Source organism: Mixophyes fleayi, chromosome 7 (assembly GCF_038048845.1).
Source record: "Mixophyes fleayi isolate aMixFle1 chromosome 7, aMixFle1.hap1, whole genome shotgun sequence".
Classification (NCBI taxonomy): domain Eukaryota; kingdom Metazoa; phylum Chordata; class Amphibia; order Anura; family Limnodynastidae; genus Mixophyes; species Mixophyes fleayi.
In genome coordinates, this window is record NC_134408.1 from 95,538,335 (window position 1) to 95,550,786 (window position 12,452).

The 12,452-nt window shown below is 38.0% G+C and overlaps 1 protein-coding gene across 1 annotated transcript in view; it reads left to right on the forward strand.

Annotated features, from left to right (window-relative positions):
* Window positions 1-10,977, forward strand: part of NBEAL1 (neurobeachin like 1) — a 119,056-nt gene extending 108,079 nt beyond the window's left edge. Inside the window, exons 51-56 of the mRNA XM_075180152.1 lie at window positions 2,185-2,279; window positions 2,906-3,022; window positions 3,162-3,323; window positions 3,570-3,718; window positions 4,763-4,898; window positions 6,301-10,977. Coding sequence (XP_075036253.1) covers window positions 2,185-2,279; window positions 2,906-3,022; window positions 3,162-3,323; window positions 3,570-3,718; window positions 4,763-4,898; window positions 6,301-6,399 — 758 coding nt within the window. The 3' untranslated portion in view covers window positions 6,400-10,977. The remainder of the gene's footprint in view (window positions 1-2,184; window positions 2,280-2,905; window positions 3,023-3,161; window positions 3,324-3,569; window positions 3,719-4,762; window positions 4,899-6,300) is intronic.
* The last annotated feature ends 1,475 nt before the right edge of the window (window positions 10,978-12,452 follow it).

Genomic DNA, 12,452 nt, shown 5'->3' on the forward strand with positions numbered 1-12,452 from the left:
TGAATGTATTAAAATAAAATATACCATAAACATTACTGTGCCATAACCTGCTATTGTGAACTATGAAACAAGATACAGTACAAAAACCATGAATAACGTCATCAGACTCCCTTGGAGGGTTCCATGTGGTGCTACCTGTCCCTCTCTATATCCCATTACTGGCTGGATAATCATGGGCTTCTTTATTATGCCTTATTGCTCTGTTGTGATTTAGTGTGGAAACCCCACAGTTGCCCTGGTCTCCAGGGGCTAAACCAGCCTAAGGATGGGGCATACTGAAATGGTGGTAAAATTCTGACTGACTTAACTATTGCTTTAACTGTAGAGCCTTGTACGGTCTTGTAGGTCTAAAATATCACTTAATCTGGGTTCATGCAATCCACCTGATCTTGCAGTACCACCTGTAATAAGGCAGTAACAAAGTTCATGATTACTTGAAGCCAGCTATGTGGCTAACACTCATTATATAGCGACAGAAAAATGGTAACATCTAAGCTAATGAAATGGGGGGTTCAAAACAGTGCTGGATACAGAGGGGGCGATTCCACCCCATACACTCACCCCAGGAAAAAGTCTAGATGCACCCCTGGTTTTAGAATAGTAGGAGGTTGTCATTTTGATGTGATCTTTACACTTTTGCATGGTACACTTCTTCCAAATTTTTTCCATTGTTGTTATCCTTTAACCCTTGAAAAGCTATACTATTTCTGTGGGATTTAATTCGTATTGGGTATACATGTGTCATCAGACTTTGATTTAAACCTATAATACAGATGAATCTGTTTTGATTTTGCAATGTCATAGTTAATTTTACTTACATGTCATGATTTACATGGCCAAAGCAATTACTTTGAGAGATAATGTTGCTACAGAGCTTATCAGGCATCCAGACAATATGCTGACTAGTCATTTCACAGAGACCAAACTCTCGGTACAGCTCTAGTGCATAAGATCCCTAATCTATACATAGTAAATAGAGTTGCTTTTAAAATGTCTGGCATCACTACGGTTTATTGAGCTTGTATTCTCCTGCTTTGTGTACAACACATTTGGTTAACTTGCAACTGCTTGTGTTTACAAAAAAAAAAGTCATTGATGTAATATCCCCTTTATTCATTTGGTGAAATAACAAGCATGTGTATACATGGGTATATGTTGTATGGATGGTTATTTTACACGGTTTTGGTTGCAGGCATTATTATTCCTCTTACATCCGAGCACTATATATTATTATTTACACTGACCATATAAAGTATATCAATAATATATAAGCTGTGTAACTTCACAAATTGTATGGAGAGATCCAATATCATCTTTCTAGTCTTGTATTGTTAAAGATCTGTGACTTGAGAAATTGTTTGTCTACTGTAGAGAATGGTTACGTCTGAAACCTTTACCAGTATTGTCTTTTTAATATCATATGGGAATCTGCAGTATATTGAGAATAACAACATGTATTGATGGGAAGAAGGAAACCGTATGTATGCTTAGGTCACGTTGCTGTTACCATCTGTCTCTTAGATGCATTGATATAGACCTTTATGTTACAGATAGTTTTAGCTTGCCTTAAACTGGATCTGTCACCGGCAAACAGTGGAGACAGTCATTTTGTGGACAGAACCATATACAGCCTATTAATGAGCTAGGAACCATTGACATTACCGCCGCACTGACTGACCAGTGTTTATTATCACTTTCATCCTTTATTTTTATGATAATACTACATTCTGCAGCTCGTTACAGAGAATATTAAATCATTCATATTCGTCCCTGCGCCATTGGAACGTAGAGTCCAATTATCTACCACACACAACTGGCAGAAGCCAGTTAACCTACTATTATGTTTTTGGACTGTGGGAGAAAACCGGAGCACCCGGAGAAAGCTCGCGCTAACATTGGGAGACCATACAAACTCCACACAGACCTTATAAATACCTACTGTGTCAAGTTAATACAACATTTGAGCTCTTATTTGTGAACATTTAATATCCTTTTTATGTACAATAACATGACTTTTAGTTGTGTGTGTCTGTGTTTGTATTATGTTTTATATATGTATAATGTTCACAATAGCATTACCATTTGTGCTCAGGTAACATTACTAGGCATGCATTGGCAGCTTATCTACAATAATCCAGCTGTTTTAGACTTGAGTGTCTCTCTCTCTCTCTCTCTCTGTAACAGACATTGTGACCTGCCTAGCCACAGATTACTGCGGCATTCATCTAATTTCTGGCTCTCGGGACACAACGTGCATGATCTGGCAGATCTCGCAGCAGGTGGGTAATAAATTGGCCTCATGCTTATTAACATCTTCTAGTATTGCATTTTAAGGTATGTAATTTTTAGTTCAGAAATCACTTATTGGTGGTTTTAGTGCCCTACATCAGGCACAGAGACTGGAAGCTGCCCTGTTTACTGTTCTGCAATGAATTTCAATGCTACTTGCCAGAATAATTCCGCTCTCATTAAACAGCCCAACATTATAAACACACAAGCTAAAAGTCAGGTATCTGTGAGATAGAACTTCTAAGGACAAACGCATCTATATCATGAAACCATTCAACTATATTAATGTACATATAATAAATGTAACTAAACTTAAAGTATCACGTTCTGAAACAGATACACAGTATCACGATCTAGTGTCTTACATCATAAGGGAAAGACTGTCTAATATGTTTAGTTACTTTCTATGTATTTAATTTGTGTTTGGGATTACTTCAGCACTGTGACTTTTAATGGCAAAAATTATTCAGATTTGCAGCAGCTAAAGGTGAAAGTATTCCGTTTCTTGTGTGCATTCCAAGTGCACAATATAGTGACTCAATAAAGTCTTTATACACTGAACATTGACCATGTATGTAACTTATGATTAAACAGTATTTTTCCTTGTTCTTCTCAGGGTGGTGTTTCTGGTGACCTGTTTGCTAAACCTATGCAGATCCTGTACGGACACACAGATGAAATAACTAGTGTTGGCATCAGCACTGAGCTGGACATGGCCGTCTCTGGAGCTAGAGTAAGATTCTCTTCACTAAATAAAAAGCTGCTTAAGTTCTTTCTTATGTTTGTTTTACAGCTGTACACATTTCTCACCATACATTTCCACCTAGACAGTAGAAAGTGGGGGTTCCTTATGATGATTTTTTTTGTTCCAGGATGGGACAGTGATTATTCATACAATCCGAAGAGGCCAATACATGAGGACCCTTAGACCACCAAGCGACAGTTCACTTGTCATGACCATTCCTAATTTGGCCATCTCCTGGGATGGACATATTGTCATCCACAGCAGCTTGGAAGGGAAAGGAACTCTTAAGGTGGGTTATTCATCACGGTCCTTTACTAGGTGTATCATACATGGCTTTTCTGTGTAGTTTGTGTCAAGAAAGTAACTATAAATAACTGTAACATGATAAAGTGCTTTAAACAGTCCCACCATTGGAATGTTGTGTGCGACTTGCTGTGATTTTCTGTACAACATAAGAACTCGACCAGAACAAAGATTGATGTATTTTTGTTCCATGGTAACAGGTGATAATTTAGTGATGTGTTTATGATTGTAGAACAAGAATGCCTTACATCTGTACAGTGTAAATGGAAAGTATCTGTGCTCTGAGAACCTGAAGGAGAAAATACTGGACATGTGTGTCAGTGGCGAGTACATTGTGATTGGAAGCCGGCAGGGACATCTTTCTATACGTGATCTTTACAGGTTAGTGCAGGAAGTGTAATCTATATTTTTGTAATGTTTATCACACACACACCCCCATTTTGTCAGAAGTCAATTAACCTATTAGTATGTGTTTGGACTGTAACACAAACACAGGAGAACATACAAACGCCACTCAGATAGGACAATTCTAAGAATCAAACCTAGGACCTCAGCGCTGTGAGGCAGCAATGCTAACCACTTTGTATATATGTATATTGTTTTATACAGCACGATGTCAGAGACGTAATTGGGTTTCAAGAGGAGGGTGTAATCACTGGATGAAGAGGATGGGCATGGCAGCTAGTAATCCAGGGATTACAAATAGTTTAAACATTTATCAGTGATCAAGAATTGGCAGTTATTCTTAAAGACAAATGATGCTGATTCATTTAAGACTGTTGCAATTTTTGTATTTGTTTTTTTGTAATAAAATAATCCATATGTTTGAGGTTCTCTCTCCAACTTTCCTTCATAATTCACAGTGGATAATATAGTCCTCAATACCAGGCTTTATAGACTGTAAGTAACTGAGCTGGTTCTTAAAGCAACTAAACATTGTATAAATCCTTAATTAAACAGTAGAAATGGCACTGTAACCACACAATAGGGTGATATTGCTGTCTCTACAGTGGCGGATCCAGAGGGAGGGGGGGGGGGGCGGCGATCGGGGCAATCGCCCCCCCCCCCCCCCCCTAGCAGGGGCTTGCTGCCGGCGGCTGCACACTATGTGCAGGTTCGCTCGGCAGGGACAATATGCTGCCCGGCTGCTCTGATTGTGTGATTGTGTTTAAAACACAATCAGAGCAGCCAGGCAGCACATTGTCACTGCCGAGCGGACCTACACATACTGTGCAGCCGCCGGCAGTCTTAAAAGTCAGAAAGGGGGCGGGGCCTAAATCCCCTTTCCCCCTAAATTGCCCGAGATAGAAAATCTTTCTAGATCCGCCCCTGTGTCTCTATAGTAGATACTATGATTAATTTGGAAAAATGTAAACTGGTTATGTTAACATTCTTTTTTTGTTAATAATGTTCAATTGTTCACAGTCTGAATCTCAGTGTTTCACCTTTGACCATGCGTGTTCCCATTCATTGTGTTTCGGTGACAAAAGAGAGCAGTCACATTCTCGTGGGTCTGGAGGATGGCAAACTGATCATTGTTGGTGTTGGCAAACCAGCAGAGGTGAGGATTTTTCAATCATATAAATGATCAGAATGTTAATAATCATATGGAGCCGAATCTTACAATCTCCATTGTCGAGACTTTGTTCCTGAACCAGACCATCCATGTGAAAACGAGACTGACCATTCACTTCAGCTGTCCTGGAGGGTGTGGTGAAACTGTAGCAACAAAATCCAGGAGTATTATTTAGTAGAAACCGGTCTTCACTCACTTGGACAGAGCAGCTGAATATGAGCCTAATACAAATCTAAATCCATTCACCCTAGATAAAAAGGCACCTCAGAACCAGCATTATCATATTGGTTAGTGGGAATACATTAGATACCACTAAATCTAAAATAAAAGTTAACTCTCCATGTGAGAAGGCATCTTGTAACATTCACAGTTGTATATGTAAAGTGCCAGCATGACACTTCAGATGTTTGACATTTTATTCACTTCTTCTATACGAGCTGCTCTGTCAGCCTTTCAGGTAGAGATACTCCCTATAGCAGGGGTGGGCAACCTGCGGCTCTCCAGGTGTTGTGAAACTACAAGTCCCAGCATGCTTTGCCAGTAGATAACCAGCAGATAGGTGGCAAGGCATGCTGGGATTTGTAGTTTCACAACACCTGGAGAGCCGCAGGTTGCCTACCCCTGCCCTATAGTATCTTTGAATAGGTTTAGACAGCAAGTGTGAGATGCATAAAAATATCTCCCCACTACAATGTTATCTCCAATATCTTCCTTTCTGAGTAACTATGAAACATTTGCATACATATTGAGAATATTTGTCCTATAATGTAACTGATATATTTGGTTTAGTGGTCTCATAAAAGGGTAAGGACCACTCTTTTTGTGCATTGTGTAGTACATGCAGCTCTTGTTTGGACAGAAGCAGCAGCCACTTAATCAGGGGCCCTGGTTACTGCAGACTTTGCATGATTAGGACAGTTTGAGCTCTCTGCCAGCAGTCGGCACTGGCTGCATTCATATTGGTGGAGGGTCCCTATCACAGGAGTACATGGAGGTGGCTGGTTAGAAGGTAGAAAACCTCATGTAATAAACCTGTCTGTGATGGATTCTGCAGGCCTAATATAATACAGGCAAAGTTTGAGAACCATACTTTTGCCTGCTCTAGCTGTTTTAATGTCTTGTGTATGAGGTAAATAGATACAACAGAGAAAGAGGACAGCAATAACATTCTCTGGAACTAAAAAGACAGCATGTCAAACCAAACAGAAACTAGAGCGTCAAGGGTGGGCACCTGGTGTCCTCCAAAGGACTAGGGGAAACGGATGTCATGTATAACGGTGTTGGATCTTCTAAGTAGTGACACATCCCTTATTACACTTGCTACTTATCCTGATTTCCACTGCGGCTTTTTCAAAACTTTATTTGTTCATCTTTTTTGTTTTTCTAGGCGAAGTCAGGTCAAATTTCCAGAAAGCTTTTTGGTTCCAGCAGGCGACTCAGCCAAATATCATCTGGAGAAACTGAATACAACACACAAGACTCCTAAATTCACTACATCCCATTCTAAAAATGCTTAGAAAGAGGAGTGCACATTCTTAAGTCTCTATTTGCTGCCTTGTGATACTGTTGTGAGGAGCATTGTAAACACTACATTATGGGTATGTGAGATGAAGTCCTCTTCAAGCATGTGTATTGCTGATGTGGACAACCATGTACTCAGTGTTGACATGTACACATCATGGATTTGAGAAGATGTACATTTAAGTACATTTTTGTTTAATATTGCCTTAAATTGCTGCTTATTTCTTTTGCTGCCAGGTGTTTTCTCCATTCAAGCAGCAAAAACGTTTTTATAATGTAAAAACTGCTTATTGTAATATCCTATATGAGAAACCTTTTTTCCTTGCACTACATGTTTAATGCAATATGTCTCAATTACTGACCATCATGTATATCATATTGGAGATTCCAAGCACTACTGGGAAGTAGGACTACATTCCTCTTTGCTAGTAAAGAACACTCACCTTTTAAATGTTAAGTTTTATAACTTTGTCCATGGTATAAGTGGATGTATTAGGTAGGAGTACATGATCCAGACAATGGAGATACAATCCCTTAGCATAGTTAAGTCTTATTTACATGGATTGTGACATTGTAAATCAAGTATTTTATGTGGATTGTGTGTAATCTGAAATAATAATAGTTTATATGGACTTGTCTCATAGTTCTGCCTTGCTTTACAGAAGTCTGATGGATTACTGACACACTTCTCATTCCTGTTGTCTCATTCAGATAATAGCGATTACATTTCTAAAAATGTCCATTTCTCTGGGCTCTACCCATTTCTGATAATTGTGTCATCTGGGACCTTCATTCCAGGTATTCAGAAGCTATTAGCCTCATTGTTTTAATAATTCACAGATTCACTTTGTTGGTAGACAGAAGGATGTAATAATTCAATTACCATCACTCCTGCAGGGCAGCTTAGCTTATATGGGGAGATTGTGGCCAGCCATAGGAAGGGAAGCGGGGGCAGTAGTGACCAGATCCACACTATGGCCCATTACACAGGAAATACAGCTTAACACTACACACAGAAAAATAATATGCCTGGCACACACATTCCAGATGTAACATTTTTTTCAAGTGATAGTTCTAAAGGCAAACAAACACTACTAGGGTTACACAACCTAAAACTCTCCAGTCTACCTCTGATTTATACCTTAGAGCAGTGGATCCCAAACTTTCTTAGTTCGAGACACCCTTAGTCTCGCCATAATTTTTTCAAGGTATCCCTAAGCAAAAGTAATTACCAAGTTGTCCCCTGCCTTGCTCATCACCTGCCCTGGCCGCTGCACCCCTTTGAGATCGCCTCGGCACCCCGGGGAGCCACGGCACAGAGTTTGGGAACCACTGCCTTAGGGCAAAACTAAGTTGGCCTTTATATAGACAGTAAACCACATGGCCCAGACAAATGTATGATATAGGTTGCCTTCTATGCATATTTTACATGCCTAATTAAGGGTGGCATAGGCTTTTACAAAATATATTCTCAACAGCACCATTTGGTCCTACTTTAGTTTTAACATTAAACAAGTGCCCTAACTATATATCTCTAAATAGATGTTACTCAAACAAAATCCCTTTAAACTGTGATTTAATGAATACCGTAGTAATCTTTTATCTACTTGAACCAGTTGTACAAAATACATTAAAAAGAACAGTCACAGATCAATCACTTGAAGTTCCCACTTAACGTATGTATTATAAAGTTGTGTGTGGGTAGTTATTTTTTAGGAAGCCAGTCCCATCAACCCCTGCAGCAACTGTGTGTATATGAACCTTGTAGGCATTCGACAGGTCCTCTATGAGATTGTCATCTCTGCTTCATGTATGCAGTGTCAGGTGTAACTAGCGTCTAACATGTGGATGCACAGCTTGAAGTAGTAACACACCTATCAGGAGTGACACAAGCACAAGAGTTTGGGTAAATGGATATCATACTACATATTTATTTAGAGGTTTTTGGGTTTTTTTTAAGCCTTGCCAGAGTAATAAACTAATATGTGATCTATTTCAAACACCTAATTATTGTATATGCGCTTGCTTCCAGAATATATGTGAATCAAATCTATTTATGTTGAGGTTAAATGTGTTATGCTTTAATTGTATTCGGTGCTGTACGTCTTTTTACCAGTAACAAATATCAAACTGTATAAGGTGTACATTTGTATTGCTTTCATACAGACCACACATGCTGCTTAAAGGGCATCCCTCACCTACACACAATGGAGGCAGCCATTTTGTGAGCTGAACCAATATCCATCAATTTACAAGGATCTCATGCCTCAGTGATGTCTCTAGACCAGGGTTTCCCAAACCCAGTCCTCGGGGCTCCCTAACAGTGCAGGTTTTCCGGATCACATGTGAAATAATTAGGACCACCTGTGGATCTGTTACAATGTGTCGGTCAGTAATGAATACACATGTGCTCCAGCAAGGAGATATGGAAAACCTGCACTGTTAGGGAGCCCTGAGGACTGGGTTTGGGAAACCCGGCTCTAGACTATTTCCTAATGAACTGTTTGGCTATATAGGTGATGGGTGACATGCAGGGCACCATGATATATAACTTAGCGTGTTGCTTGCTCTATATCCAAATACCAGACTTGGTGGATACTGTTTTGTTAGTGAAATATTACAATAATTGTTTTTATAGAGTCTACCAGTGGATACAAAATTATAATGGGGTCCAAAATATTTGTAAATAGGAGAAACAAATCAAATCTATGTCACGGTTGCACAAAGCCATATATTTATTTCTAATTATCTGAATTTCTCTGTAGCATATTGGAGTGCTATTAAACATTAGTTTTAAGTTATAATTTGCTTTAGTAAAGGTCACGAGAACAATGTACGACTTGTATATAGAAATCCAGCCTTTTAATTACTTACGTACCTTCATTGAAAATATGAATAATTCACGCTTATTTTTTACTATACTTATTTGATTTCATCTTAAGTAAATTATTGTTGGAATAAATTACATTATTTGCAGAATGAAAAAGCAGCTTTATTATTCTGCTTAAAAGCACAAATAGTGACCATTTTAAATCTCCAATTAAAGTTCTGTTGAATGTCGGTCTCAAACATTCACAGAACTAGCATTTTTATATATTTGTTGTTTTGCTTCTTCCCTAATATACTTTATTTGCATTTACTAAACATAAATAAAACAGGTAATAGTACTGTGCATCCCCCACAATTGGCTGTATTGTGTAGATGTGCTATATCACCCCTGTTACAGGAAGATGAGTGGTGCCAAAGGTGAACATCAGAGGGCCTGGCTATAAGCAAGTGCAAGGACCCTGCTAAATAAAGTGAACGTCAGGGGTCCAGTGGAAGGGTCACCATGTAATATTTTCGTCTTCCAATAACCGTAATTTAGTAAAACTGATTCGTAAAGTGGAAAATCCCTTTAAAATGTTGTCTACACTACATATATAATTTTCTCAGATATGTATAGCTTGTCTACATTAAATCAAGATCCTAACCCATGGGCTATACAATTATCTGTTAGAATTGCTGCTTATGCATTGCCAGGTCTATGCTTCCTACATGCAGTCTAATTGTTTTTCATGTTAAAGAAGCATCATACAACACTGACATTAGTACAAATAACAGAATCAAAATGTAACGTCTTCCAGTATTGGGAGTGTGAAAGGGTTTGTTTGGAAATGGTAACTAATAGCTTTGACCAAAACCTATTTTCTATGTATTTAAAGCTCTTACACATTTCTAATCCCTCTCAGCAACGCTGGTCTATGATGTTGCCGTGTGCAATATAGGTTATTTTTGCGTGTTGTTATGATCATGGTCTCTAGAAATGGCAATATTATATTATCTCACAATATATTATTGCACCATGTGTACTTCATTTTGTTACTGTAATTGCGTCTGCCTATTTTCTAATCCACAAAGTGGAGGAAGAATCTAGACCTTTATTTTATTGAAAACTGACTTTACATTACTTAAAAATGCATGTGTTTGTACCTTAGATACTATGGGTTATATTCATTTAAGTGGGGTAAAAAAAAACTGGTATAGTAAGTATGAAATCCTAATGTAACTATAGTTGCTCCAGTTTTTTTCTTTATTTTACTTGTATAAATATTCCCAAATTTCTACTGACAATTCATAGAGGTTTTATGTATCTACCTTTTGAAAATAATAACTTTACTGGTTTGTACTGAAATTTCCTTGTGTATTTTGTGCAATATATTTTGTTTTTATTTTGAAGTGTACAACCTGTCTTCTACAGAGTGAGCTTGTGACCTGAAATTTTAATAATTCTATGCCTTTCAGCGGCAGGGGGTACACCAACCACTTGCAGAAAGAAATAGTGTGGACCTTTCTGGTGCTGAAAGGACTGTGTGTATATCTGCTCTATTTTATGTACAGGGTGATTGTGGATGTTTTTAAAATGTTTTGCACTTTTCTAGAAACTCAAATTTTTAAACTGTAACAATTTAATATTTTGTACAGAATATATTTGAATCGACTATTGTATATACTGTAATTCGGCAACAAAGAGAATAAAATTTTGAATAATGTTTGAAATGTCTGACTGTGTAACAGTTTATACTTTTAATCAACATGGTCTTATTTTATTCTCTTGTCCTATCCTACACTTTTCAGTTCTCATTAAAAACAATGCTAGAAAGGACATTTATGTACAAAAAGCGCACAATAATAATTAACCCAATATCGCTTCACATGGAGTTTGCTACTACAAAATTGTTTCTGCTCTGTTTTACTTGTTAACATGGAACTATTATCTTTCTTGCACAGATAATCGAAGAAAACCAATTATGATAATTTTAAATGTACATTATCAGTATTTTATAGCATTAACTAAAACCTGTATCAGTGACCACCGTGTAGATGGCAGCATGGTACAATCAAGATGAATAGTGAGGGAATGCTTTACTGTAACAGGAACCTCATTAATATAGTCCATTAGCTCAAAACAATAATTAACGCTCATTTTACCTTTTTCAAGGGACTGGTAAAAAGGTTTAAAATGAAGTGGTTAAAAACATCACGTTAAATAGGGAAAAAGCACACTTGGCTATTTGCAGTTGTCATTGTTTCCTTTTCACTGAAATTAACATAGCTGCTTTATCTGATGAAATAAAACTAGTTACATTACTGAACTCTTGTAGTAATAATAAAACAGAACTTCCATATCCTGGTCTGACCAAGCAACTACCTTTTTCAAACTGGACCTCACAGGCGTCCCCAGCTTCCACCCAGACTGGAGGCCTGATTATAACCACCTGCTCTGTCGCATGCATCTTGCTGAGATCAGGCCATCGTCAATTCCTGAGTTTAATCTGCCCAAAGATATCCCCATCACTGCAATTTGGGAGACTTATAAAGCCACTGTTAGAAATTGATAAATATTAAAGCAACTCTGAGCAGGTGCAGTAGGGAGAGGTAAGAAGCGCAGTGTCTTCTAAACATAAAAGGTGTCCCACCAGCAATACTGTATCGTGTATTCGTCTTTATTAGGTGGCAGTTGGATGCAATTGTCTCAGAAAAAGCTGCTAAAACCCTCAAATGGCTCCAAAAGCAGTTTTTTGACAAGGGCAACAAGACAGACTCGATCTTGGCTAATAAACTAAGAGACAAACATACAAGAAATGGGATATACGCAATTATAGACTCCAATGGGAATCTGATGAATAACCCATGTAAAATCGCTCCTTTTATGCTTACCTTAATTGTAAAAATACACAGCTCAGAACTCCCAGTCGTTTTCTGCCTCAATTGAGCAATATCTTGACTTACTGTGAGCTCCCTCAATTAAATTCCTCTCTAATAGACATTCACAATTGTGACATATATTGTCTGAGAAAATTTTCCAGGCTATCAAAGTCCTTAAATCATCTAGTTTTACAAGTGCCAGCATGCTGTGGCAGCCATGAGTATGCTTGCACTTGTAGTTCTACAACCTAAACAGTTTAGGGTGACCAGGGATTGCTGGCACCAGTGATCAGCAAAGAGAAAAAAAAGCTAATATTTATCTATTACAAA